Source organism: Symphalangus syndactylus, chromosome X, assembly GCF_028878055.3.
Source record: "Symphalangus syndactylus isolate Jambi chromosome X, NHGRI_mSymSyn1-v2.1_pri, whole genome shotgun sequence".
Classification (NCBI taxonomy): Eukaryota; Metazoa; Chordata; class Mammalia; order Primates; family Hylobatidae; genus Symphalangus; species Symphalangus syndactylus.
Window position 1 is genome coordinate 113,843,481 of NC_072447.2, and position 24,295 is coordinate 113,867,775.

At 41.6% G+C, this 24,295-nt stretch overlaps 1 protein-coding gene across 17 annotated transcripts in view; it reads left to right on the forward strand.

The window, feature by feature from the left end:
• Positions 1-24,295, forward strand: part of TMEM164 (transmembrane protein 164) — a 175,274-nt gene that overhangs the window by 105,531 nt on the left and 45,448 nt on the right. For all 17 annotated transcript variants that reach the window (XR_010119760.1, XM_055268672.2, XM_063635259.1 and 14 more), the window contains one exon: positions 755-821. Coding sequence is in view for 16 of the 17 variants with exons in the window: in XM_055268672.2 (XP_055124647.1) it covers positions 755-821 (67 nt within the window). In the remaining variant the exon portion in view is untranslated. The remainder of the gene's footprint in view (positions 1-754; positions 822-24,295) is intronic.

Sequence of the window (24,295 nt, forward strand, 5' to 3'; positions counted from 1 at the left end):
GCAGGGTTTGTTCCTGAGTTAATTGTGCTTGACTTATGAAGGGTTTATAATATGTATGTATTTTAACAAGTCTGGCGTTGGGATTGGGAAACAGTATCATTAACCAGTGCTGGAGACCAGTGGTTTACTTCTTCTTTTTTCTTTTTTGTTTTGCTTTTAAGTCACAGAGCCCAATATGTAAATGAAAGCCTGGAAGGCTGCCCACTTTTGCTCCTGAGGGCATTTCTAAGAAAGTGGGGAAATATAGTTTGCAAAACACTGCAGTTGGCTTCCTGGGTTGTAGCAATCTTTTTCTGTCTAGGTCTCTGTTTGGGGAAAAGGATTATACATGACAGTGTAAATAAGCAGCTGTGTTATAATAAATAGGTTTCCACTGTAATAACAGAACACTTACCTCCCGCAGTTCCCCTTTTCTAATGCTGCCCAAGCTGTAGCAGTTGAAGCTGTTGATTGGGACCAACTGAATGTTTAGGGAACAGAGAGCTCATTATTTAATAAAGTGTTGTAACCAAAGTATGTTCAGGAAGTGTTCAGGGGATTCTGAGCCAGTGATGGTGCTCTTCAGAATGTTTCAGTTAATATAAAATATGCCACTATTAATTTATTTTGTGCAAACTCTAGTGCCATTTTCCACAGAGAGCAACTTGTATACATAGTTCTCTTCTATATGCCATGGCTTTACCTGACATGTCTTTTTTCTCCCTTTGTATCAGGGTCTAAGTATGACCTGAACTTTGTCTTTCTCCCTCTCTAGGCTACAGATGCACATGTTGAATGGAGCTCTTCTGGCATTGCTGTTTCCTGTGGTAAACACTCGGCTGGTAAGTAGCCTCTTCTAGGAATGTAACAGCAACATCCAAAGCAGTACTTGCCCATATGCCCATGTGATTTTAAAAATATACATATAGCTGGCCAGGCACGGTGGTTTACGCCTGTAATCCCAGCACTTTGGGAGGCCGAGGCGGATGGATCACTTGAGGTCAGGAGTTTGAGACCAGTCTGGCCAACATGGTGAAGCCCCATCTCTACTAATAATAGAAAAATTAGCCAAGCATGGTGGTATTTGCCTGCAATCCCAGCTACTTGGGAGGCTAAGGCAGAAGAATTGCTTGAACCCAGGTGGCAGAGGTTGCAGTGAGTCAACATTGTGCCACTGCACTCCAGCCTGGGCGACAGAGCGAGACTCGGTCTCAAAAAAATAAAAAAACCAGGGCAGATCAAAGCCTATACAAACTCTTGGAGAGGTTTAATGGAAAGAAAGCAGCTTTCAGGTGTCCTAAGGGGCTCTCATCAGATTCAGCCACATTGGCCTTGAATAATCTGCTGTGGGAGCCTCATAACCTGTCCACTTCTCCAAGGACTTCCTAGGGCAAGAATTAGATTCCTTCCCCATCCACCCAAACCCATGGGCCAAACAGCCCCTCATGGCTAGCAGGGAGAATCCCATGGTCGCAGCGGGCTGGGTGATAAACCAACCCAGTAAGAAGCAGGAGCTACGAGCCATGTCCTCAGACTCCCAAATGTGAGACTGTGGAGGGGATTAGCAGGTCACATTGAGAAGCTCAGAAAAAGAAATCACTTGTAAAATTATTACTACTGCTTTCTGACTTAAATTTGCCTTAAACATTAAGATCATAGTTTAAATCTTTGATAATCATTTTTGGATAGCATTTTACAGTGTACAAGGTTTTTCTCATAACAGTGTTTGAGGTAGACAGGGCAAGAATTATGACCTATTGTTTTACAGAGGAAGAAAATTTTACTCAGGGAGTAAAATTCCAAGTGGCAGTTAGGATTGGAGCCTAAGCCTCTTGATCCTAGAACCACAGCTATGCGTTGCTCCCTCTCCACAAATATTCATGTATACCTTTATGATAGTTACAATTTTCAAGATGCATGTCATTTATCAGTAGAAATTAATAGAGAAAGCATTCATCTAAAGCAGCGATTTTGAACCCTAGTATGTTCCAGGCTCACCTAATTAGCTTGATTTAATCATTTCACAGTGCAAACATATATCAAAACATACTGTACGTACCTTATAAGTACACACAATTATTTGTCAGTTAAAAATAAAATTAAAAACAAACACTGATGCCCTGCCCCACCCTTGGAGAGGATGAGTTCATGATCCATGATGAAGCCTGAGCATTGTGTTTTAAAAAGTTCCCCAGGTGATTCTAGCATGGAGTGGGATTTGAGAACCACTGACTTCATGCAATGATTCTGAAACGTAATGTTCATAGCAATCAACTGAAGGGCTTGTTAAACATGAGGCTTGTCAGGCCCCATCCCCAGAGGGTCTGATTGAGAGAGTCTGCAACTAATGGCAGGGACTGAATGTTTGTAACAAGTCCCCAAAGGATGCCAATGCAGGGGTCCTTAGACCATTCTTGGAGAATCACTGTCCCAGGTGTTTGTAACTCACAGTTACTCCAAATATGTAACTCAAAGTATGGTCCTAGGATCAGCATCACATGGGTGTTGCTTGTTAGACATGCAGAATTTCAAGGGCAACCTGCAGACCACCTGCATCAGAATGTGCATTTTAACAGGACTCCTAAGGTAGCTTATATGGACTAGACCTTATCTGCCAAGGACCCCAAAGCATCTTACAGATAAAGCATTTGAGCTCTTGATGGAGGGGAATGTCTGTGTTGGGGAGGGCAGGGGGCACAGCCTCTGTCTTAATAGTCAGGGTGCACTTGGTTCAACATTCCCCTGTGAGCTGGGATCAGTAGGCACAGGCCACTGACACAGACACTGTTGCCCTGCCTTCTACATCTCCCACAGTCTGTGACTTGCCTGACTGCACCTGGTGAACTGTAGAATCAGAACTCCTGACTTGGTCTCAGAGTTAGAGGGGATAATTCCAAAGAATGGTAAAAATAAACCAAATTGAAAAACTTAACAGTTAACAAAAAACGGTGAATTTCCCATACCAAAGCATAAGTCCTTCCGGCCTCAGGGATGTGGAACAGGGTTGGAGAAGAAGTTACTTCCTGCTTGTGGAGGTAACCTGCTAGGGCAGAAAAGTAGATCCAATGCTATCTTATCATCTCTCTGCTCCCCTTTGTACCTGTTTTCTCAGGAGACTGAGAAGTCAGGCAGATAGAGAGCTGCTTTCTCAAATTTCAGCAGCTCTATCAGATCCCAGAAAAGGAAGGTGCATCAGAAAATCTCCCCCTAGGCTAATGGAGTTAGTGATCCTGAATTGGGGTGTTTCCAGCCCACAACTCTGGCCAAACAGCACCTGCTGAGGTGGATAGATATAGTTCCTCTAGACAGGCCACCTTCAGTTCTCTTTCTAGTAGGACCTTTCCCCCAAAGAAAACCAAATAACCTTCTTCTTGCAAAGCCATCGAACATAAACAGAAATTTTGATTCTCATTGTAGAAGCATGAGAATGAAGGCCCCAAAATGCTCCATTACATACCTGAAATCAGTTAGAAAGCTGGTGGTGAAGTTTTCATTCAGTCAATATTGTTACACAAAAGGTACATATCTCCCTAGGTCTGCTGAAGTATCCTTAGTCCCTTTATCAATAACAGTAGCAGTTGCTGGGTGCAGTGGCTCACACCTGTGGTCCCAGCTACTCAGGAGGCTGAGGTGGGAGTATCACTTGAGGCCAGGAGTTTGAGACCAACCTGGGCAACACAGTGAGAACTCATTTCTAAAAAAAATTAAAAAATCGGCTGAGCCTGGTGGCTCACACCTGTAATCCCAGCACTTTGGGAGGTGGAGGCAGGCAGATCACGAGGTCAGGAGATCGAGGGCAGCATGATGAAACCCCGTGTGTATTAAAAATACAAAAATTAGCTGGGCGTGGTGGCATATGCCTGTAATCCCAGCTACTTGGGAGGCTGAGGCAGGAGAATCACTTGAACCCAGGAGGTGGAGATTGCAGTGAGCCAAGATCACGCCACTGCACTCCAGCGTGGCAACAGAGTGAGACTCCGCCTCCAAATAAATAAATAAATAGATAGAAATTAACTGGGCATGGTGGTGCAAGCCTGTAGTCCAGGCTGCTTGAGACTTCCGCCCTCCCTTCTGAGGTGGGAGGATCGCTTTATCCTAGGAGTTCAAGGCTGTAATGATTTATGATCATGCCACTGCACCCCAGCCTAGGCAACAGAGTGAGACTCCATCTCTAAAAAAATAAAAAGTAACAGTAGCAGCACTATCAGCTGCTGATTCTTGAGTGCTTACTATGTGCCACTGTTCTAAGTGCTTTACATGGCTTAATTTATTTAATCGTTGCAATAAACTTATGAGGCAAGGTACTGTTATTATTCCGAAGATCACAGTGCCAGCAAGGTTAGTTTCTTCTGAGGCCTCTCTCTTTGGCTTGCAGATGGCCACCCTCATGCTGCCTCTTCACTTGGTCCTTTCTCTATACACACATCCCTAGTGTCTCTTGTTTAGCCAAATTTCCTCTTATAAGGACACACATCTGATTGCATAGAGCCCATTCTAATGGCCTCCTTTGAACCTGCTCACCTCTTTGAAGGCCCTATCAGTCACATTCTGAAGTACTGAGAGTTAGGGCTCCAACATGTGACTTTTGGGGGGACACAATTCAGCTCATAGCACCCATACTACCCTACATAGAAACCATTGTTTCTTCCCCCCACCCTGCTTTCCTTCCTCCCTCCCTCCTGCCTTTCCTTCCGCCTTCCTTTTCCCCCATCTCATAGCAGATGTGCTGGTGTATCTGTTATATTGACAGCTAATACTTTCCAAATAAATGTGAGGCTGTAGTCAACTAACTTATCAAAAATGTTCAAGTAACCTCTTCTGGCATTGAAACTTCTTTGTTGGGCTGTCTCTTAACTAGTGATTCCAGTCAATCTGGTCAATCTTTGTGCTCTTTTTCTAAAGTGATGCTTAGAAAAGCTGGGGATGTCTCCATTTGCCTATGTATTTGCAATTGGTTTAGGTCTGGTTCTTTTAGATGGTTGGGACCCCTCTTGGACTACTCTGCTCTGGCTTTAGGGTTTTTTGCCTTGCAGCCCCTTAGTTGAGCTCAGATTGACTTAACATGAGACACATGAAGATTGGCAATTCTTTCTTAAACCTGATGATCCAGTTAGGTAGGAAGCCAGCTTTTGACTTTTGCCCTTCCTTCTTGGCCCTTTATCTTTTTAATTATTTTATGTTTCTGCTCATTAGCAGTAATGAGAAAGCAAGAAAAATAAAATGAACTGATTAGTGTGTGTACTGGTACCATAGACATACATATACTCACATACACAAAGACAGAGTGACAGGGCATTGGAAGTAGTTGTCACAGTCAGCTAAAGGATTTGGGGCCCTCAGTGAATTTCCATGTGTTCTACTCTGGCCTGTGACTTACTGGCACTGGGATTTGCAAACCAGCTAGAGAATACCTAGGCTTCAGTTTCTCTGGGTTTTCCATCTTCCAAGCTGAACCCAAAAGGACTGTGTATTCCAGTGGCCCATGTTACAAGTAAATGCTCTTTACACCTAGGATTCTGGAAGAAGGTCTTTTTCTAGATTCAGATGAATTATATTAAAGGGCGATTTACAGTGATATGCCCTTTTGTTTCTTGGAGTGAAGGAGGGGAAGTACATGATGAACCTATTGATTATTAGATTAGCAGGGAGCTCAAAGCTTGTCTGATGTAATCTTATCTTCCAGAGGGTGAATTTAGGAGGATAAATGATGAGTTTAAGTAGTCAAGGTGGGTGTCCGCAGAACTCACATCTCTTGACTGAGACTTCAGAGTTATTTTTCTATTCCATGAATGAAATTCAGGGAGAGTTTGTGTGCTGGTGATAGAGCCTCTTCCTAGATAAATGCACAAACACACAATTTTGCAGACAATTTCAGGAGGGACACAGACTACAACTTCCTCTCCTAGCCCCTCTCCCCTCTGTAAGCCCACCTATGGATCCCATGTTAATGTCTTCCTGCCTAGGCTACAAATAGTTCATAGTTTAGGGAATAGATATGCTGTCTAGTTTGTGAGTTCCTTGTTATAGCCACTGGCCATCTGTCCTCATGGTGATGCTGGGTTCCTTATCTATACCCGTGACTTTGCAAAGAATATCATCCAATCCAGGATAAACCACTTTCAGGAAATTAAAGCCAAGAAGTGGAAGCTAAGTAGGGTGTCCATGGAACCTGGTTACAGATTAGATTTTCAGTTACAGTACTCACGTGCAAAACTAATGATCTGGCCCTGAAGTGAGACACTGGGCCCGTGCTGCAACTTCAGCGCTCTGCTTTCCATCCTCTAACCCCCATGAGAGTTTCTTCTGAATGCAGAATGTTCTTAGCAAGGGAGACTGGGTACAGAAAAGAAAGTTAAGATACTCCATCAGCCCTCTTCCCAGACCAAAAACTCTAGCCTGGCCTGCATTTGTGTTTGTACCCATCTGTCTTCTACTAGAAGAAGCATGGTAATTATTCTTTTCATCAAGCACCTTTCTTCTCCAAGGCCTAAAGCCTCAAGTACATTATTATCTTATTATCAAACTTGCCCATTATTATATATCCATGTTGATTATGTTAGTTCCTTTTTACCCCCTTTACTACCACTCTCCTTTTGCCCAGTTCTTTTTGCTCTGTTGGATGGGATGGTTCTTTTGAATATTCCTAACTTTCAGACTGAGTGGAAGAAGATAGTAATGATTCTGTCATTACTGGGGTGTCTAGCCTCCATTCACAAACATTATATCAATGTTCTTGGGATGCAGCTTTTCCACTGACACACCTTGTACCCGTGTGTGCTGCTGGAAAAGCCTTGTTGTCACCGATGCAAATAGGCTTGAAAATCTCACTCTTTGCTAATTGGCACATCGAAATGTGTTAGTTGACCTAGAAAAGTTATTTCTGTGTCTGGCAAATTGGGCTACTTTAAAAAGTTATAGTTTGGATTTTGGACCTGAACTGAGGACAGAATGTCCCTTTATTATCCTGAGGGTTCTTAAAGTGTACAAAGCTTGGTTTCAAAAGAGGTATTAATTTTCTAAAGAATTGAGTGAGGCAAAATAGTGCCTCAACCTTCTGCAAAGGCCAGTGTGTTTCTGATCAGATGAATGCATTGTGTCTGAGGATGTGGGGAGTATTGAGATGAGTTTGGGATTCCTGGTCCAAACCAAATTCTAGGGACTATCCTAGAATATGTCAACTTTCTAGCTTTATTTTAAGACAAAGCTTTGAGGGTCTTAAATCCTCGATGAATCCAGCCTAGATCACACCAGTCAATCCACAAATTTTTATTGAGCACTTTCCTGTCTTAAGTATCGTGCCATGTGCTGCAGAAGATACAAAAACAACCAGTGTACTTTCCTGGTCCTCAAAGAACTTGCAGTTTAGTTAGAAAGATAAGGTATAAATGCCTGAAAAGTTATGGCAATATTAAAGTTGAAAACATGAAAAAGGAAAAATCACGGTTGGGCATGGTGGCTCATACCTGTAATCCCAACATTTTGGGGAGGTCGGTCGAGGCAGGAGGATTGCTTGAGCCCAGGAGTTTGAGACCAGCCTGAGCAACATATAAGACCCTGTCTCTACAAAAAAATAAAAAATTAGCTGGGTGTGGTGGCACGTGTTTATAATCCGAGCTACTTGAGACTCAAGGCTGAGGTGGGAAGATGGCTTGAGCCCAGGAGGTCGAGGTGGCGGTGAGCTATGGCCCACACTACTGCACTTCAGTCTGGGTGACAGAGCAAGACCCTGCCACAAATTAAAAAATAAGAATTACAAGGCATTCAGGCTTGACTGCTAAATTGCAGTTGTTCTGTGTTTCAAGAAATGGGAAAAAGATTAATATTAGCATTCACTGAGCCCATACTATTTTCCAGGTAATTTACATATATATTATTCAGTTCTCATAAGAAACCCATTTTACATATGAGGAAACTGAGGTTCAGATCAGATTAAACGACTTGCTCAGAGTTACATCATTTGTAAGTGCTAAAGCTAAACCTGTGCACTTTGTACCTTAATACACAGCCTCCTGGAGTAAGTGGTCTAGAAAGGCTTCATGAAGAAATAAAGCCTGAGCCAAGCCTTGAAGGATGGTTAGAATGTGCATGCAAACTGCGTAGGAAGGAGGCCGTTCAAGCTAAGGGAACACATGGACATGGAGGCAGAAAATAGTCAACTAAGTATTGAGATTCTGAAGAGCAGGGTGGGAGTCACGAATTCCAGTTGTACACAGAGATATTACCACTTATTTGCAAATCGCAAGAAGACACTGTTTCTGTCATGTCTCTTAACCCTTACAGTATTTAGATTTTGTGTACATTTCCTATCTTTGCAACCTCCACAAATAAGAATTTCTTATGTGTGGATGGGACTTTGGAATCAGAATAGCTCTTTTACACATATCTCACCCTAGTGTAGTTGTTAAGGGGATTGGCTCAGGGATCTGATTCTCTAGGTTCATGTTCTGACTGGGCTACTCCCGTGTGTGTGTGTGTGTGTGTGTGTGTGTGGTGTGTGTGTGTGTGTGTGAAGGGGGGGCATGGGTGGGAGACAGAGAAAACACAAGGAGAACAAACTTGTGCAAGTTACTTATCCTCTGTGGGCCTCAGTTCTCTCATCTATAAAATGGGGGTGATAATAGTGCCTATTTCATAAAGCTATTGTGAGGATTAAGTTAGTTAATGTGTGTAAAGCAAATAGCATTGCACCATTAGCCATTATTAGTCTTTGATCCTCACCAGAACCCTGTGAAGTGTGTATTAGCATGTCCATTTTACAGACTGAGCCTTAGAAAGTTTAAGTAACTTGTACAGGGGGGCACACAGGAAGTGACAGGACTAGCATGAAAACTTTGGTCTTTCTGATACCAAAGGTCATCATACCAAAGGAAGGTTTGGTCTTCTTCTTTCCTAATTATTTAGATTGATTTTTAAGTATTCAGCCACATGACCGCCTTTTGGTAAATTTTATAGGGTATCGATTAGCAATTTGGGGGCTTAATTTTACTTTTAGGATTTTTTTGTTACAGAAATAATAGATGCTCATGACTACAGTAGCAATAATATATTGTATATTTCAAAGTAGCTAGAAGAGAGGACTTGAAATGTTTCTAACACATAGAAATGATAAATATTCAAGGGGATAGATACCCCAAATACCCTGACTTGATCATTGCACATTCTATGCATGCAAAAAATACTCACATGCACTCCATAAATCTGTAAAATATTATGTATCAATAAAAGGAAAAAGATTTTTTAAAAAATGAGGTATGTGAAATATAGTGAATTATTTCAGATAAGTTCTAGGAAAAAAAATAATACATGGTCATTGAAAAGTAACTCAGAGGACTATAAAGAAAAAGCTAATCATTTTACCAGCTTTTAGTCCTGTTGCCTCAAGGGTAAATTGTGTTAAAAGTATCTTTTTACACTTATCCTTTGCTTGTACATGGAGATTAAAGATTTTCGTATTTCTAGGATTGTTGGTTTATTTGGGTTCCAGCTTCTTACACACTTGGAATTCTACAAATACTACTCCAGTATATTTCTTTCTCTTTTTTTTGAAGTCTCATTCTGCCACCCAGGCTGGAGTGCAGTGGTGTGATCTTGGCTCACTGCAGCCTTTGCCTCTCAGGTTCAGGTGATTCTTCTGCCTCAGCCTCCCAAGTAGCTGGGATCACAGGCATGCACCACCACACCCGGCTAATTTTTGTATTTTTAGCAGAGGCAGGGTCTCACCATGTTGGCCAAGCTGATCTTGAACTCCTGACCTCAAATGATCCACTTGCCTTGGCCTCCCAAAGTGCTGTGATTACAGGCGTGAGCCACCATGCCTGGCCCAGTATATTTCTTTGTTTAACTTAAACACTAGATAATCAGTAATCTCTTCAGGCATGGACATAACTCATTTCATCCATAGTTTGGTTGGACTATATATTCATATATTCCACCTATTCTCTGGGGGTAAGGACAGTGTCTTTTTTCTTTCAAGTGAGCAGTTTAATAGGATAAAAATATTGGGGACCACTGAACTACTTCAAACCCCTCATGTTACACAAAAAATAGACACAGAGAGATTTGTTCCAGGGTCCACTGTTAGATAATGGTAAGCTGAAGTACAGACTTAGAATTCCCGTTTGTTTACTTCAAATCCAGGACTCTTTTCTGCTTTGCCATTCTCATTATTCCCGAGTTCTGAAGACCATAGTTTCCACAGAGTGCATGTGCAAGTGGATTATCGCTGGACACCAAATTCCAAATGTTCAAGTACACATCATTTCAGTACCCACACATGTGGCTAGTGTCCTTTCCAACCTTTGCCAAAGTACCACCTCACTTTATGAGGCAAAATGTGTAATGGAGTCAAAGTCTGAAGAACCAAGCAGTAGATTGTAGAGCATGGATAGAGATCAATAATAAATACTTCAAAGTTCAAAAATGGCCACATTTGATTCATTGTGAATTGACTTGTAGAAAGCCCCATTGGAGCTGAGGACAAGTGTCTTTTGTGGCTGCCCCTACATAGCCTTGTACTTAGCACATGGTAGATATCTATAGATAGAATAAATGAATTCATCAGCCAACCTGAACCTCTATGTTGCTTAGGGAAATTCTGGGGATCCCTCTCACATATGTCCTGGGATCTTGGGTGCGAAGACAAAGGGGTGATAGATAGTATTTTTTTCCAGGAGAATTATTTTTTTTTCAACCACCTAAAATAATGCCATTTTCTTGATTACAACAAAAGACATATTTACTGTTGAAAATTTGTGAAATATAGAAAAGTATAAATTTTTAAAAAATCATCACCAGTGCAAAGGTGATTATTTTCCTGGACACTGAAAAAAAAAAAAGGAGGAGGCTTTGTGCCTTTTGTCTTTATACATTTATGTATCATTTCTTTACAGAAGTAATATATGTTCAAAATAGAAAAAAATGGAGGCCAGGTGCAGTGGCTCCCACCTGTAATCCCAGCACTTTGGGAGGGCAAGGCAGGAGGATCACTTAAGCACAGGAGTTTGACACAAGCCTGGGCAACATAGCGAGACCACATTTCTTAAAGAAAGGAAGGAAGGGAGGGGAGGGGAGGGAAAAATAGAATAAAACAAATCATTGAGCAGAAACAACTATTAACATTGTTTGTTATATATTCTGGAAGTCTTTTTGTCTCTGTATAGATGTTAAGAGTTTATAGTGTAGTGGTCAAAAGTACCAATCCTTGAACCAGCTGGTCCATGGTTTTATGGCTGGCTCTTCTACCTGTAGCTGTGTGACCTTGGGTAAGATACCTAACCTTGCTGACCTCATTTTCTTATCTGTAAAATGGTGCTTGGTTGAACGGAGATGATGTGTGGTAAGCACTTAGCCCAGGGCCTGGCGCATAGGAAATAACCAATAAATGTCAGATGCTGTTGTTTTTACTACTATTACTACTGTTATCCTAAACACTGAGGAGGTGCATGTTCTTGTTGATGTTAGTCTTTAGAGCTTTGACCCCAGCTTCCTGAGCTTTTCAGTAATGGTAATGTGAAGGGGGCTTTGTTTCTGCATTAGCCTTGCTGAGTGAGATTAAGATTCCCAGGCAGGCTTTCCTATCCACATTGACCAACACTGCCTTTGTTTTTCACATTTGTTTCAGTGACAGCCTCTTTGATTAGGGAACTGGCCAATCTGCTTTTCTCCCTTCTGACAGGTAATTGGGCCCACTCCTTTTTGGGTTTTCAAATAAAATGTCCAGACCTTTTAGGTTTGTCAGTAGGCTCAAGCCTTTCAGCCCATTTAGGGAGTGGCAGCAGTGAGTGCCAGGCAGCAGCCTGTTTGCCTCCGCTTACTAGTTTGCCTTGGCCCTTGTTTGCCTTGGCCCTGTCTTCCTAAAATCACATTAGAAGGAACAGTCTCTGGCAGTCTTACCCAATGTCTTCTCTCTCCACCTTGAGCCACTACTTCAAGCAGTGTTTCTTTATGCAATAGAAGCCTTATCTAGTGAGTGCTTCCACTCCTTAGTCTGTGGATCAGTGGTTCTCAATGCTGGCTGCACAATTAGTATCCCCAGAGCCACTTTCAAAACACACTCATTTAAAAATTTTATATTATTTTATTTTTGGCACCTAATAATTGCACATATTTTGGAGGTACATTGTGATATTTAGATACAGACAGTGTGCAAAGATCAAATCAATCTTGTTAGCATATCTGTCACCTCAAGCATTTATCATTTCTTTGTGTTGGGAACATTTAAATCCTCTCTTCTAGCTATTGGAAAATATACAATACATTATTGTTAACTATAGCCACCCTACATGGCTATAGGACATTATAACTTATTCCTTCGATCTAGCTATAATTTTGTGTCTGTTAACCAACCTCCCTATCTCCACCCTCCCCATCCTCTAGTAACCACCATTCTACTCTCCCTTTCTATGACATTAACTTTGTTAGCTCCCGCATATAAGTGAGAACATGTGGTACTTATCTTTCTGCACATACTCATTTTTTAAAAGCACTCCAGGCAGTTCCAATGTGTGCAACCAGGGCAGCTCTGCTGTACATCTTGTTCTAGTTCTGCCCTGCCACTGGCTGGAGCTTGGGGCTTTGAAGGATTTAATTTCACCATATTAAGCATCAGTTCCCACATTTTTCAAATGGGATTTGTAAAATTTACCCTCTCTATCTTTCAGATAAGTTATAAAGAAAAGATAACAGAGATAACAAAAGATAACAATGAAAAGATAACAAAGAGCTTTGGAAAGTTAAAAGCACTACACAAATGAGCACTTGCCTTGTTCTCTCTTTGACTTCAGTCACAATTTTTTGTAAAGGGGGTTTAATTGAGATATAATTTACAAATGAAAAGTTTATCCTTTTCAAATATACGATTCAGTGGTTTTTAATATATTCACAGTTGTTCAATTAGCACCACAGTCTAATTTTAGAACACTTTCATCACCCCAAAAAGAAACTGCATAAACATTAGCATCATCCCCATTCCTTCTTTCCTTGTTCTGGACCCAGGAAACCACTAATCTACTTTCTGTCTGTATGGATTTGCCTATTCTGGACATTTCATGTAAATGTAACCATACAATATGGCATTTTGTGACTGGCTTCTTTCACTCAGCAGAATGTTTTCAGGGTTCATCCATGTTGTTGCATGTATCAGTACTTCATTCCTTTTTATAGCTGAATAATATTCCTTTGTATTATATATCACATTTTGTTTAGCCATTCGTCGGTTAGTGTACATTTGGGTTGGTTCTACCTTTTGGCTATTGTTAATATGCTGCTATGAACATTTGTATAAAGCTATCTGTTTGTCTGCTTTGGAGTATGTACCTAGAAGTAGAATTGCTGGGTCAAATGATAACTCAGTGTTTAACCTTTAGAGTAACTGCCAGACTATTTTCCAAAGTGGCTATATCATTTTATATGTCCACCAGCAATGTATGAGCATTCCAAGTTCTCAACATCCTCACTACCACTTGTTATTGTGTCTTTTTTATTATAGCCGTTCTAGAGGGTGTGATGTGGTAGAGGTTGAGTATCCGTTATCCAAAATGCTTAGAACTCGAAGTGTTTCAGATTTTGGAACGCTCCACTTTGTACTTACCAGTCGAGCATCCCTAGTCTGAAAATCTGAAGTGCTTGAATGAGCATCACTTCAGTACTCAAAAAGTTTTGTATTCAGGAACATTTCAGATTTTGGATTTTTGAATGCTATTTCTCTGATAACTAATGATGTTGAACACTTTTTCATGTACTTACTAGCTATTTGCATGTCTTTTTGGAGAAATATCTTTTCGGATCCTTTCCCAAGTTTTAATTGGGTTGTTTTCATTGTTCAGTTATAAGTGTTCTTTCTGGACATTAGACTCTTATCTGATATGTAATTTGAAGTATTTTCTCCCATTCTGTGGGTTGTCATGGCATTTGCTTGATTGTATCCTTTGAGGCACAAAATATTTTACTTTTGATAAAGTCGAATTTCTCTATTTTTGATTTGGCTGCTTGTGCTTTTGGTATCACATCTAAGAAACTGTTGCCTAGTCCAAGATCATGAAGATATATGACTGTTTTCTTCTAAGAGTTTCATAGTGTTGGCTCTTACGTTTAGGTCTATGATCCATTTTGAGTTAATCTTTATGTGTAGTGTGAGGAAGGGGCCCAAATTCATTTTTTTCATGTGGATATCCAGTTGTCCCAGCACCATTTGTTGAAAAGACTCTTCTATCCATCCCCATTGAAATATCTTGGTATCCTTTTTAAAAATCAATGAAAAATAAATGTGAAGGTTTATTTTTAGACCCTCAGTTCTATCTCATTTCTCTATATGTCTATCCATATGCCAGCACCACACTGTCTTGATTGCCGTAGCTTTGAAACTGAGTGTGCATTGTAACAAGATCTTCTGGGGATTAGTGTGTGTGTGCGTGAATGTTGAAAAGGGCTGGAAAGCAAAGTTGAAAGAAAGCAAAATGAGCAATATAGTGTTCAGATGATAAGGCCCACGGGGATTGACTAGCCTGAGGCCACATAGCCAGTGATTGGCAGATCTTGGATCAGCACTCAGGTCTTCTGACTTCCACATCAGTGCTCTTTCCACCTCCCCTGTTGCATAAGTACTGAATGAGATGCCTTTGGTTAATGGACACTCTGAGCAAGAGACTTCAGGGTTATTTAGCAACTGAACTTTGCTCAATCGCCTCATCTATAAAACAGAAATATTACCTCTATCACTGGCTGGGCCTGGTGGCTCACACCTATAACTGCAACACTTTAGGAGGCTCAGGAGGAAGGATCACTTGAGCCGAAGTGTTGAGACCAGCCTGGGCAACAAAGTGAGACCTTGTCTGTACAAAAAATAAAATAATTAGCCAGGCATGGTGGCATGTGCCTGTAGTCCCAGCTAGTCAGAAGGCTGATGTGGGAGGGTCACTTGAGCCCAGGAGTTTGAGACCAGACTGGCCAACAGTGAGACTGGCCTCTACCAAAATTTTTTTTTAAAAATTAGCCAGGCGTGGTGGTATGTGTCTGTAGTCTCACCTACTTGGGAGGCTGAGGCAGGAGGATCACTTGAGCCTAACAGTTCAAGGTTACCATGAGCCATGATCATGCCATACACTCCAGCGTGGGTGACAGAGTGAGAACCTGTAATAAGAAATGGAAGGAAGGAAGGAAGGAAGGCAGGCAGGCAGGCAGGCAGGCAGGCAAGCTGGCTGGAGGGAAAGAGGGAAGCAGGGAGGGAGGGAGAGAGGTACATCATAGTTATTATGAGGATTCAATGAAATAATCCTTTGTTGCCTGCCAACTGGCAAGGTGAATGCAGTTTTCTATTGCGTAAAAAGAATCGGGGGGTAGGCAGAGCTCCTCCTGAGGCCCATCTCTTACCTCAACAGGTGGCCTGCCAACCTCCCCTTAGGTCCCACATGCCTAGGACCTTGAGTGGAGTGAACTGAGACTTTAGGGCAAACTGAGGGTTTCTTTAGAAAGCCCAAGGAAAGAGTGATCACTTCTGGGTCCCAGTACTGCATGGGTGCCAGTTGAGGAAGCTTTGGGGGTAGGATCAGGCCAGAGGAGCTAACGCAGGAAAGAAGTTTGGGGTGGAAAAACTTTGTAAGCCAGGAGGTCCTATGATGTAGTGGATAAGAACAGGAGTGTATGTATACAATTTTATATTGTAGAAAATTGAAAGCATACACAAAAGTAGAAAAAATGTTCCCTAATGCATCTGTCACCCAGTTTCAATGATTGTCACCACATAGCCCATCTTTTTTTTTTTTTAACAATACGCCTCACTCCACCACAAATCCATTCCACCCCCAACACAAACACCTATCCCTGGATTATTTGGAAGAAAGTCTCATGTAATTTTAACTGTAAGTATTTCATTATGCATCTCTAAAATGTAAGGACACAGTAAAAAATAAACATTACAATACCATTATCATACCTATAATAACTAACAATAATTCCTTAATATCATCAAAGATACCTAGTCAGCAGAGCCCAGGCTTTTAATCTAGCCAAATCACTGTTCCAGTCTTCCTTCTACAGCATCAATAGCCTGTCTCAGAGCCTGTTTTACATTGTAAAATGAGGACGGCCGTAACAATTCCTGAATCTTTAATAAGGTAATGCATGTAAAGTGCTTACCACAATGCCTGATACAAAGTAGTAAGTGCTCAATAAAGGTTAGCTAAGATTATTTATTAATAATAATAGGAAATATTTGAGTTGCTATTAAGGTGCTTTTGAGAATGGCTTTGACTTAGAATCAAGAGGCAGATTTGGAGTCCAGCAAAATGATTGTTGCGGGGAGGAATAACGACAAAAACAGAACAAAAAAACTTCCAAAGTGGCTGAAAAGAGAGCACTGGTATGAATTGGGAAGTGGAGCTGGAGATGATGGCGTCCTGGTAATTTTCCTCCACTGTATGTAGTTTATTCCCCCTGCAATTCCCCTGGAGGAGAGAGGAGAACTGGCTCGGGTAGGGGTTGCAAATACTAGAAAGTATTCTGGGCAAGAAGGGGCACTGCAATCAAAGGGCTGGGGGCCCCCAGAGTCCTGGCTTAGGAGATGAAGTCTCAGGTTCCCTGGGCTCATGGGCCTACCTTGTGGGAAATGGTCTGAGCGACTCTGTTTCTGTGCATGGAGTTTGGAGGCATGAGGCAGGCTCACTACATCGTGTTAGAAACGTTCCCCTTGTTCAGGAATGGTCTTGCTCTCTGCTGCCAGTTTCAGGCATCAGCTGAAAGCTTTTTAATAAAAATGGAACCCAAAGGAGACGTGATAAGGTACCTGATTTTAACCTGAAGTGAGAGAACACCAGATGTTTCATTCTGTCTGAGGGTTTGAGAGAGGAAAAGCAATTAGCAGCTGCTACTGATTTAGCAACAGACACCTGCTAAATGAAAATCTGTAAAACCGGCCAGGCTTGGCAGCAGAAGCGCATACACTGCTTCTCAGGCATTTCTGGGAATTGTAAATTATGTTGGCTCAAATGGCAGGGCCGGGGGCTTCTAGTGAAGCTGAACATGCTCATCTAGACCAGGAGTGTGTTTTTCTAAGAAGGCAGTAACTTAGAAATGGCTATTTGGTTGGTGGATGGAGAGGACGAGATGAGAACAAATCTTCCAGAAGCTGTCTGGTTCATCTCTGCTGCTGGCCTGGCTCACAGGTTGCCCTCTGGGAGTCATCCTATAGCTGCCCTCTGGGGACAGATAGGGCTGACAGAAGGACAAGGGAATCCTGTCTCCCCTCTTCTGCTGATCCAGAGCATATCTCTTCCTGCCACCAAAGGCAGTAAGTCTTAAAGCAGGAGGAACACCCAACTCTGGACTCACAGCATCTCCTGCTCTGGGACAGTTACAGACTGTTGGCTTTAGCAGTGATTTGGAGAGTTTGTGCTTTGCTTTGGCTGGGAAAGAGACTTATCCATAGCCTACTGCCTTTCAGGATTCTTTTCTAAGGGGACATCAATGCCTGCTCTCCACTTCTATTTTCTTGAGGCCCACAGTGGAGCACAAACAATGGAAACATAGGAATCCATGAAGAGGGCTTTAGCGATCTCCTGGGACACTGCTTCTGTCTGTCTTTTAGCCCTTACAGTTTATAGTTTAGATTTTACATGTGTTTCCTATCTTTTCAACCTTTTCTAATAAGAATTCCTTACGTGTGGATGGGACTTTGCAACCAGCAAATCTCACCTTAGTGTAGTTGTTGAGGATGGGCTCAGGGATTTTCTAGAAAATAAACCTATTTTCTAGGTTTATTTCCTGGCTGGGCCACTCCTCTCTCTCTCTCTCTCTCTCTCTCTCTCTCTCTCTCTCTCTCTGTGTGTGTGTGTGTGTGTGTGTGGTGTGTGTGTGGTGTGTGTGTGTGTGTGTGTGTTGGTGGGAAGAACATAAGGTTCTTCATGGAGTAGGTGTTCAATATATGACTGATTGAAGAGAAGGTCAATTTGTAGGTCATCTAGGTGGTGCTGAAAGAGTTGAGCAACTCCCATTTGTGCCTTATGCCACATGCACTGTACATAACTGTGTCTTGGTCTCCAAACTAGGCCAGAGGTCAATTGTAACTTGGGCCAAAGGTGCCTTCTGTTTCCAGTTTTGAGCAAGGGAATGGCAGCTCTCCATATGGAGCAGGGACCAGGGGGTGCTGTTGGCAGATGCATGGTGAGAGCTGTCCTGAGGAAGTACCATCCAGAGTCTCGTCCTAGCAAGGTGTTTTAGTGTGGTTAAAGGGTCACTCCTGGCCGGGTGTGGTGGCTCATGCCTGTAATCCCAGCACTTTGAGAGGCTGAGGCGGGCAGATCACCTGAGGTTTGGAGTTCGACACCAGCCTGACCAACATGGAGAAACCCCGTCTGTACTAAAAATACAAAAATTAGCCGGGCATGGTGGCGCATGCCTGTAATCCCAGCTACTCAGGAGGCTGAGGCAGGAGAATCTCTTGAACCTGGGAGGCGGAGGTTGTGGTGAGCCAAGATCGCACCATTGCACTCCAGCCTGGGCAACAAGAGCAAAACTCCGTCTCAAACAAAACAGAACAAAACAAAACAAAACAACCACAACTCAACTCCTGCTTCCGAAGATGGAAGTAAGAGAAGATTCTTTTTCCTTTAACTGAGTGGGCCCTTAGTTGAGATATACAGACATGTTTTAATTTCACTAACTCTGCCCCACAGTGTAGGAGGGGGAAAGGAACAGCAAGTAGTCCAGGTAGAGGAAGAGCTAGGGTCCCCACACTCTAGCCAGAATTGGGGGAGCTCCACCTTCTCTGATCAGGGGAGAGACAGGATTCCCATCACCTCCTTCCAATAACTAAAATAACCACAGCACAAATACGTGTTCTGTATCAGCAAGCTGCCATTGAAAGAGGGCCAGGGACCCTGCGTATGATAGAGCATGCTAGGTGCACTCATGGTCCTTATAAAAGCAGCCAGGTGTGCATGGGCTGGGCCCTGCATGCACAAGTTACCCATTGGTCCACTAAACATATGTTCCTAAAAACCCATTATGGTGTTAAGAATTCAGACTGGCATGGATGCAAAAATTCAGATAATCCCTAAGTAATAAAAGCACTTATTTTTCTTTAGAACCTAAGACCTATAAGTCTCCACTAATTTGAATAATACTTTGGTGACCAAAGGGAGAATGCCTCTTCAAAAGATTGCTTTTATTTGGAGGTTGCAGGCCTTGCATAGGATCGTTCCCCCAGCCCCCGGGGACTCTGTTAATGAGGGGGTTTGGGTGGGGCTTGAGCCTCTGCTCCTTCAACATTTCAGCCTACACACAAAAGAGCCTACTTCTCAGCACAGATGTGACTACTGTGTGTCCACTTGGATGCCACATTTCAGGGCAGGTTCATTCATAATACAGATAAAATGTTACTATATTTTATCCTCTGTTGTTGCTTTGAAAAGTCAGTGGTGAGCCTTTTTAATCCTTTGAAAGTAAACTTTTCAGGTCACTTTTGAGGTTTTTTTTTTTTTTCTTTTTGTTTGGTGTTCTGCAATTCTGCTATATGTTTCAGTATTGATTTGTTCTTTCTTAGTCTGTTTGGGAGTCTTTGGGCTTCTTGTGTGTGGGTATATATCATTCATCAGGTTTCAGAACATTTTCAGCTGTTATAACTTCAAACTCTGCCTCTGTTCCATTCTCTTCTTCTGGGACCACATTTTAGAGATATGTTAGTCCATCTTACTGTGTCTTCTTATCTCTTAATCTTTCTTTGATATTTTCTAATTTGTCTTACTGTATTGCACTTTGGCTAATTTCTTCAGCTGTATATTCCAGTTTATTATTTATCTCTTTAGTTCTATCCATTGAGTTTTTATTTCAATTATTATATTTTTAATTTTTTTCAAACATACAAAACAGTCTGTAGGTAATAATTTTATTATCTGCAGTCTTTAAATTTCTGTTTTCAGGATTCCTGGCTTGTTTCCTTGTGTATTTAAGTTTTCTTTGTTTTAAATATTATTATTTTTGTTGCTTTACTGTAAGTTGCTTATTTTCCTTGGGATTTTATTTATGGGAAATTTTTGACTCCTGGTTTCCTCTAGAAAGGATCTGTCTTCATTCTTGCTAGATACCTGAGAGCTGCCAGTCTGGAATCATGCTAAATGAAATTCTTGACCTCAGGTTTTTGGATTACCCAAGTAGTATACATTCACTTTTTAAATACACATGATGGCTGGCTTGCAGTTCCAAGTTTTTATTGGAGATAACCTAGTTGCTTTCCCTGCTACTCCAACTCAGTGTAAAGATTGAGAGTAGATTTTCCTTATCGTCCTAGGGGGCAGGAGTAATTTGTATTTCTAGTACACGTTTACACTGAAGTGCAGCTTTTTGGGGTCCCAGCTTTATGAGAGTTATCTCCTATCAGACTCTTTGGGATATCTTGACCTTTGTCCCCCATCCGTTTTGCCCTGTGAAGCTATGAGAAATCAAAGCTCAAGTTCAGCTGGCTTAGCAAATCTACTTTGGGTGAAAATTGGATGCAGTATCCCACTTATGTCTCTGAGTTCCCACTTTCACTTTTTTTCTGGCTAGAAAATTCCTTGTGTATTTGACAGTTCATAGATTGAAAAAAAATTTTTTTTTAAAATATTTTATCCAGGACTTCTGGATGTTTTCACTGGTAGATTTGTTTAAGAACTGGCCTTTTATATGCTCAGAAATGAACATCTGGGTCTTGTTTTCCAACCCTTTTATGGCTGTGTCCTTACTTCCAGGAGCAACCAGGAGGACATTCTAATTCTATTCCTTGGTTGTCAGTGCTCTCCTGAAATATCTCTAAATAAGTTGATAAATACCTACTATGTGTCTAGTATTGTGCTAAGTTCTATGAAATATCAGGAAGCCCATGTAGCTTCTCATGTAGCTAACAGAACATTGGCAGTAGTGGCCTTAAGCCCTTGGAACACTGATTTAAACCATATTTTCATTTCCAAACCCTTTTAAGCCCTAGAAATTAGCATTTAGAATGATGTGGTTGTAAGACTGTAAGGTACATAAAGGCAGAGGCCATTTGTATCTTGTTTATAACAGTTGGCGCATAGTAGATGCTCAATAAATACTGAATGAATGAGTATCTGGGAGGTCATGGAGGCAGATTCCAATGCTGATCAGTTCCCATGGCAATTTAATTAGAATATTCCAGATCCATGCTCACAGGTGTGGAGGAGAAAGAATATCTCAATAGCAGGAGGTCAAACCATCATGTGTTTGGGTCATTTGTATATCAAGTTTCTAAGTCAAGAGTCCCCTCTCTTCCATAAAGGGCCTCAAGGCACATGTAGGTAGTATAAGTCGGTGATTAAGAACATGGACTCTGAAGTCAGACTGCCCATTTTCATCCTGGCTCTGTAAGTTACATTGGGTCAGTTACTTAACCTCTTTGTGTCTCAGTTTTCTTAGGTTCTACCTATAGAGTTGTTGTAAGAATTAGCTACTACATACCAAGTATTAAGACAATGCCTGGCAGAGAAGTGCCATGTACTAACAATTATTACTTATTATTTCTATTATTATTATCTCCTTTGTTGTTTTGAACACCAGTCACATCATAAAAAATACATTCTCCTGGGAGTTATCTGTCATTTCTATATGAAAATATTCTGAGTTTTCACACCTACCCCTTGGGATTTTGGAGCCTGCCCTACTGGAGTATTTCTCCAGGTATGGATTGAATACCTCGGTATCCACATTTTTTTTTTAGGGAAATATATTAAAATACAGGATGCTGGGCCCCATCCCAGTTGGTCCAAAGAAATTTCTTTCTCTGAAACTCTGTGATGAAAATAAAGATTCTACACATTCTCTGTGTGTTGAGTTAGCCAGGAACTGCTGCAGATTTAAGTTTACCATCCTTCAGTGCTGATGGAAAATCTGGGAGCAGGCTTGGAGCCTGAGAAGAAATAGAGAATTGGAGAGTTAAACAGAAGAGAAGAAAGAAAGAAATAAAAAGAAGTGACCAGAGTGTACTCATGTCAGGAGGTGGTCAAATCCCATCCATCTCTGGTGGCCTCCAGGGGATATGTGACATTTGCTTTCCCTTGATTTAGGGATTTATGAACCTGGCTCCAACTTAAAGCAGAGGTCATGGGGATTGTTAGGGGGAGATGTTGGAAGTAACAGGCCAGGAAAGCCTGCCTCACAAATGACTGCCAGGCCCACTGGTTGCCTTTAAGCAATGACCCCCAGGGAGTAGATTAACCAGATTTCCTTCTTGGCAGATGGTGGGGTGGGGGGTTAGGCTGAGTGCCCTTGAGCTGTTTTGACTGGCTTGAAAGCCAAATCCAGATGCTTTCCTGCTTGCCTTTGCTCTAGTGCTAGTGGAGGGTTGGCTTTTATATCAGTCATGCCATCTGATGCTCAAGTCTTTTAAAGACATTACAATATGGGTGGAGGGTAACACAGACTACCTGTGCGGACGAAGAACTGGGAGTTTAGTACCTTTCCTCTCATACCTACCGCTCTACCTGGCCTAAATTTTCTAGGTGGAATCTGTAACCCAGGGTAGAGGAAAATGATGTGTTGGTCCTGTCATTGGTGGAAAGGGGCCTCGTTGATCCCCTTGTTCCACTACCTAAGCAGGAATGTTAGGCCTGGGCAAGTCAGTCTGCAGGCACAGTTTGGCCTTCCCATACAAGCCGATTTTCTTTTGACTTGCAGCTGCCCTGGTTCCTCGGTAGGCTTTTGAACCATCTATCTGATTAATTAGACTTTCCTCTGAGTTCTGTGGAGAGATCTGTACAAATACTAACTTTCCCTTATTGAGTAAAAAGTCAAATAATGTGTTCAGGGCTGGACTTCGAAGTCCTGAAACACCATCTTGTATACTCAAAACGTCTTTCTTTCTTCTGTATGAAATTCAACCTTTGTCTCAGTTTGAAGAAGTGATAAATAAATTTGCATTTTGTGAATTTGGAGCTCCCTGGGTCCACTTTGATGGCTAGGTAGTACCTATATTATGGCAGCTAGGTAGCGTGAGACCTTCCGTTTTCATAGTAGACTCTATTTCTTTTCCATCAGGGAGCAGCCTGAAGTATGGAACAGACAATAATGGTTAAGATGATGGGTTTTTGAGCCAGGTTCCCTGGGTTCAAATGCCGGCTGAGCCACTTAATAAACCCGGGACCATAGGCAAATTATTTTACTGAAACCCTATCCCTTTTTCTTTTAAAATGGACCTTGGATACACATAATTGGAGTAATCATATTTCTAATCCTTGACTCATTTCATGCTGCACCATTCGTCCATGTATAGCCTGCTTTAATTTTATTTATGTGTGCATTTACTTTTTTATGGATAATATGACAACTGTGAGCCCAATCTAAGAATTAGCCACATTGATGAGAACTCAGTCTGCCTGTGTGCCGCTCCCCCAATCCCGCTCTCTACCTCCCTCTCCACCCTGAAGGAATCGCTGGCCTGAATTTTGGTTATTATTCTTTTGCTCTTTTTGAAGTTTTATCTCTCTCATATGCACAGAGATATTTATATTCATATTGATATAGATACGGACATATAGATACATACATGTAGATATATCTTCCTAAATAAAATTACTTGGTTGTTTTTCTGGCCCTCATAAAAAGAGTATTATGTTTTAGGTAGTTTTCTGGTACTTGCTTGTTTTACTCATCATTATATTAGTATGATTCATTCCTGCCACTGAGTATAACTGTAGTTACAGTTTCACTGTGGCATAACATTTCATCATGTTAATATACCACAATATGTTTCTCCAGTCTCCTTGGGATGGGTTTTTGGTCATTTCCAGTATTTTACTATCATGAAAAATTCCTCTGTTCCTCAGTTTTCTCATCTTCAAATTGGGGAATAACCATAGGAGCTACCACATAAGGGTGTTATGAAGATAAAAGGAGTTAATAGTTATACAGTGCTTAGAACAAGACCTTGCTCATAGCATATTGTTGGTCCGTGTATTGGTTTGTTAGGGCTGCTATGACAAATATCACAGACTGGGTGGCTTAAAAACAGAAATTTATTTCCTCACAGTTCTGGAGGCTAGAATTCTAAACTCAAGGTGTTGGCAGGGTTGGTTTCTTCTGAGGGCCTCTCTTTTCCACTGGTCAGTGGCTATATTCTCCCAATGTCTTTGTAGGGTTTTTTCCTCTGTGTCTGTCTGTGTTGTAATCTCTTCTTTATTTTTTTTTTCTTTTAAGTTGTAGTCTTGCTCTGTCGCTCAGGCTGGAGTGCAATGGCACAATCTTAGCTCACAGCAACCTCCACCTCCCAGGTTCAAGCAATTCTCCTGCCTCAGCCTCCCGAGTAGCTGAGATTGCAGGCACCTGCCACCACACC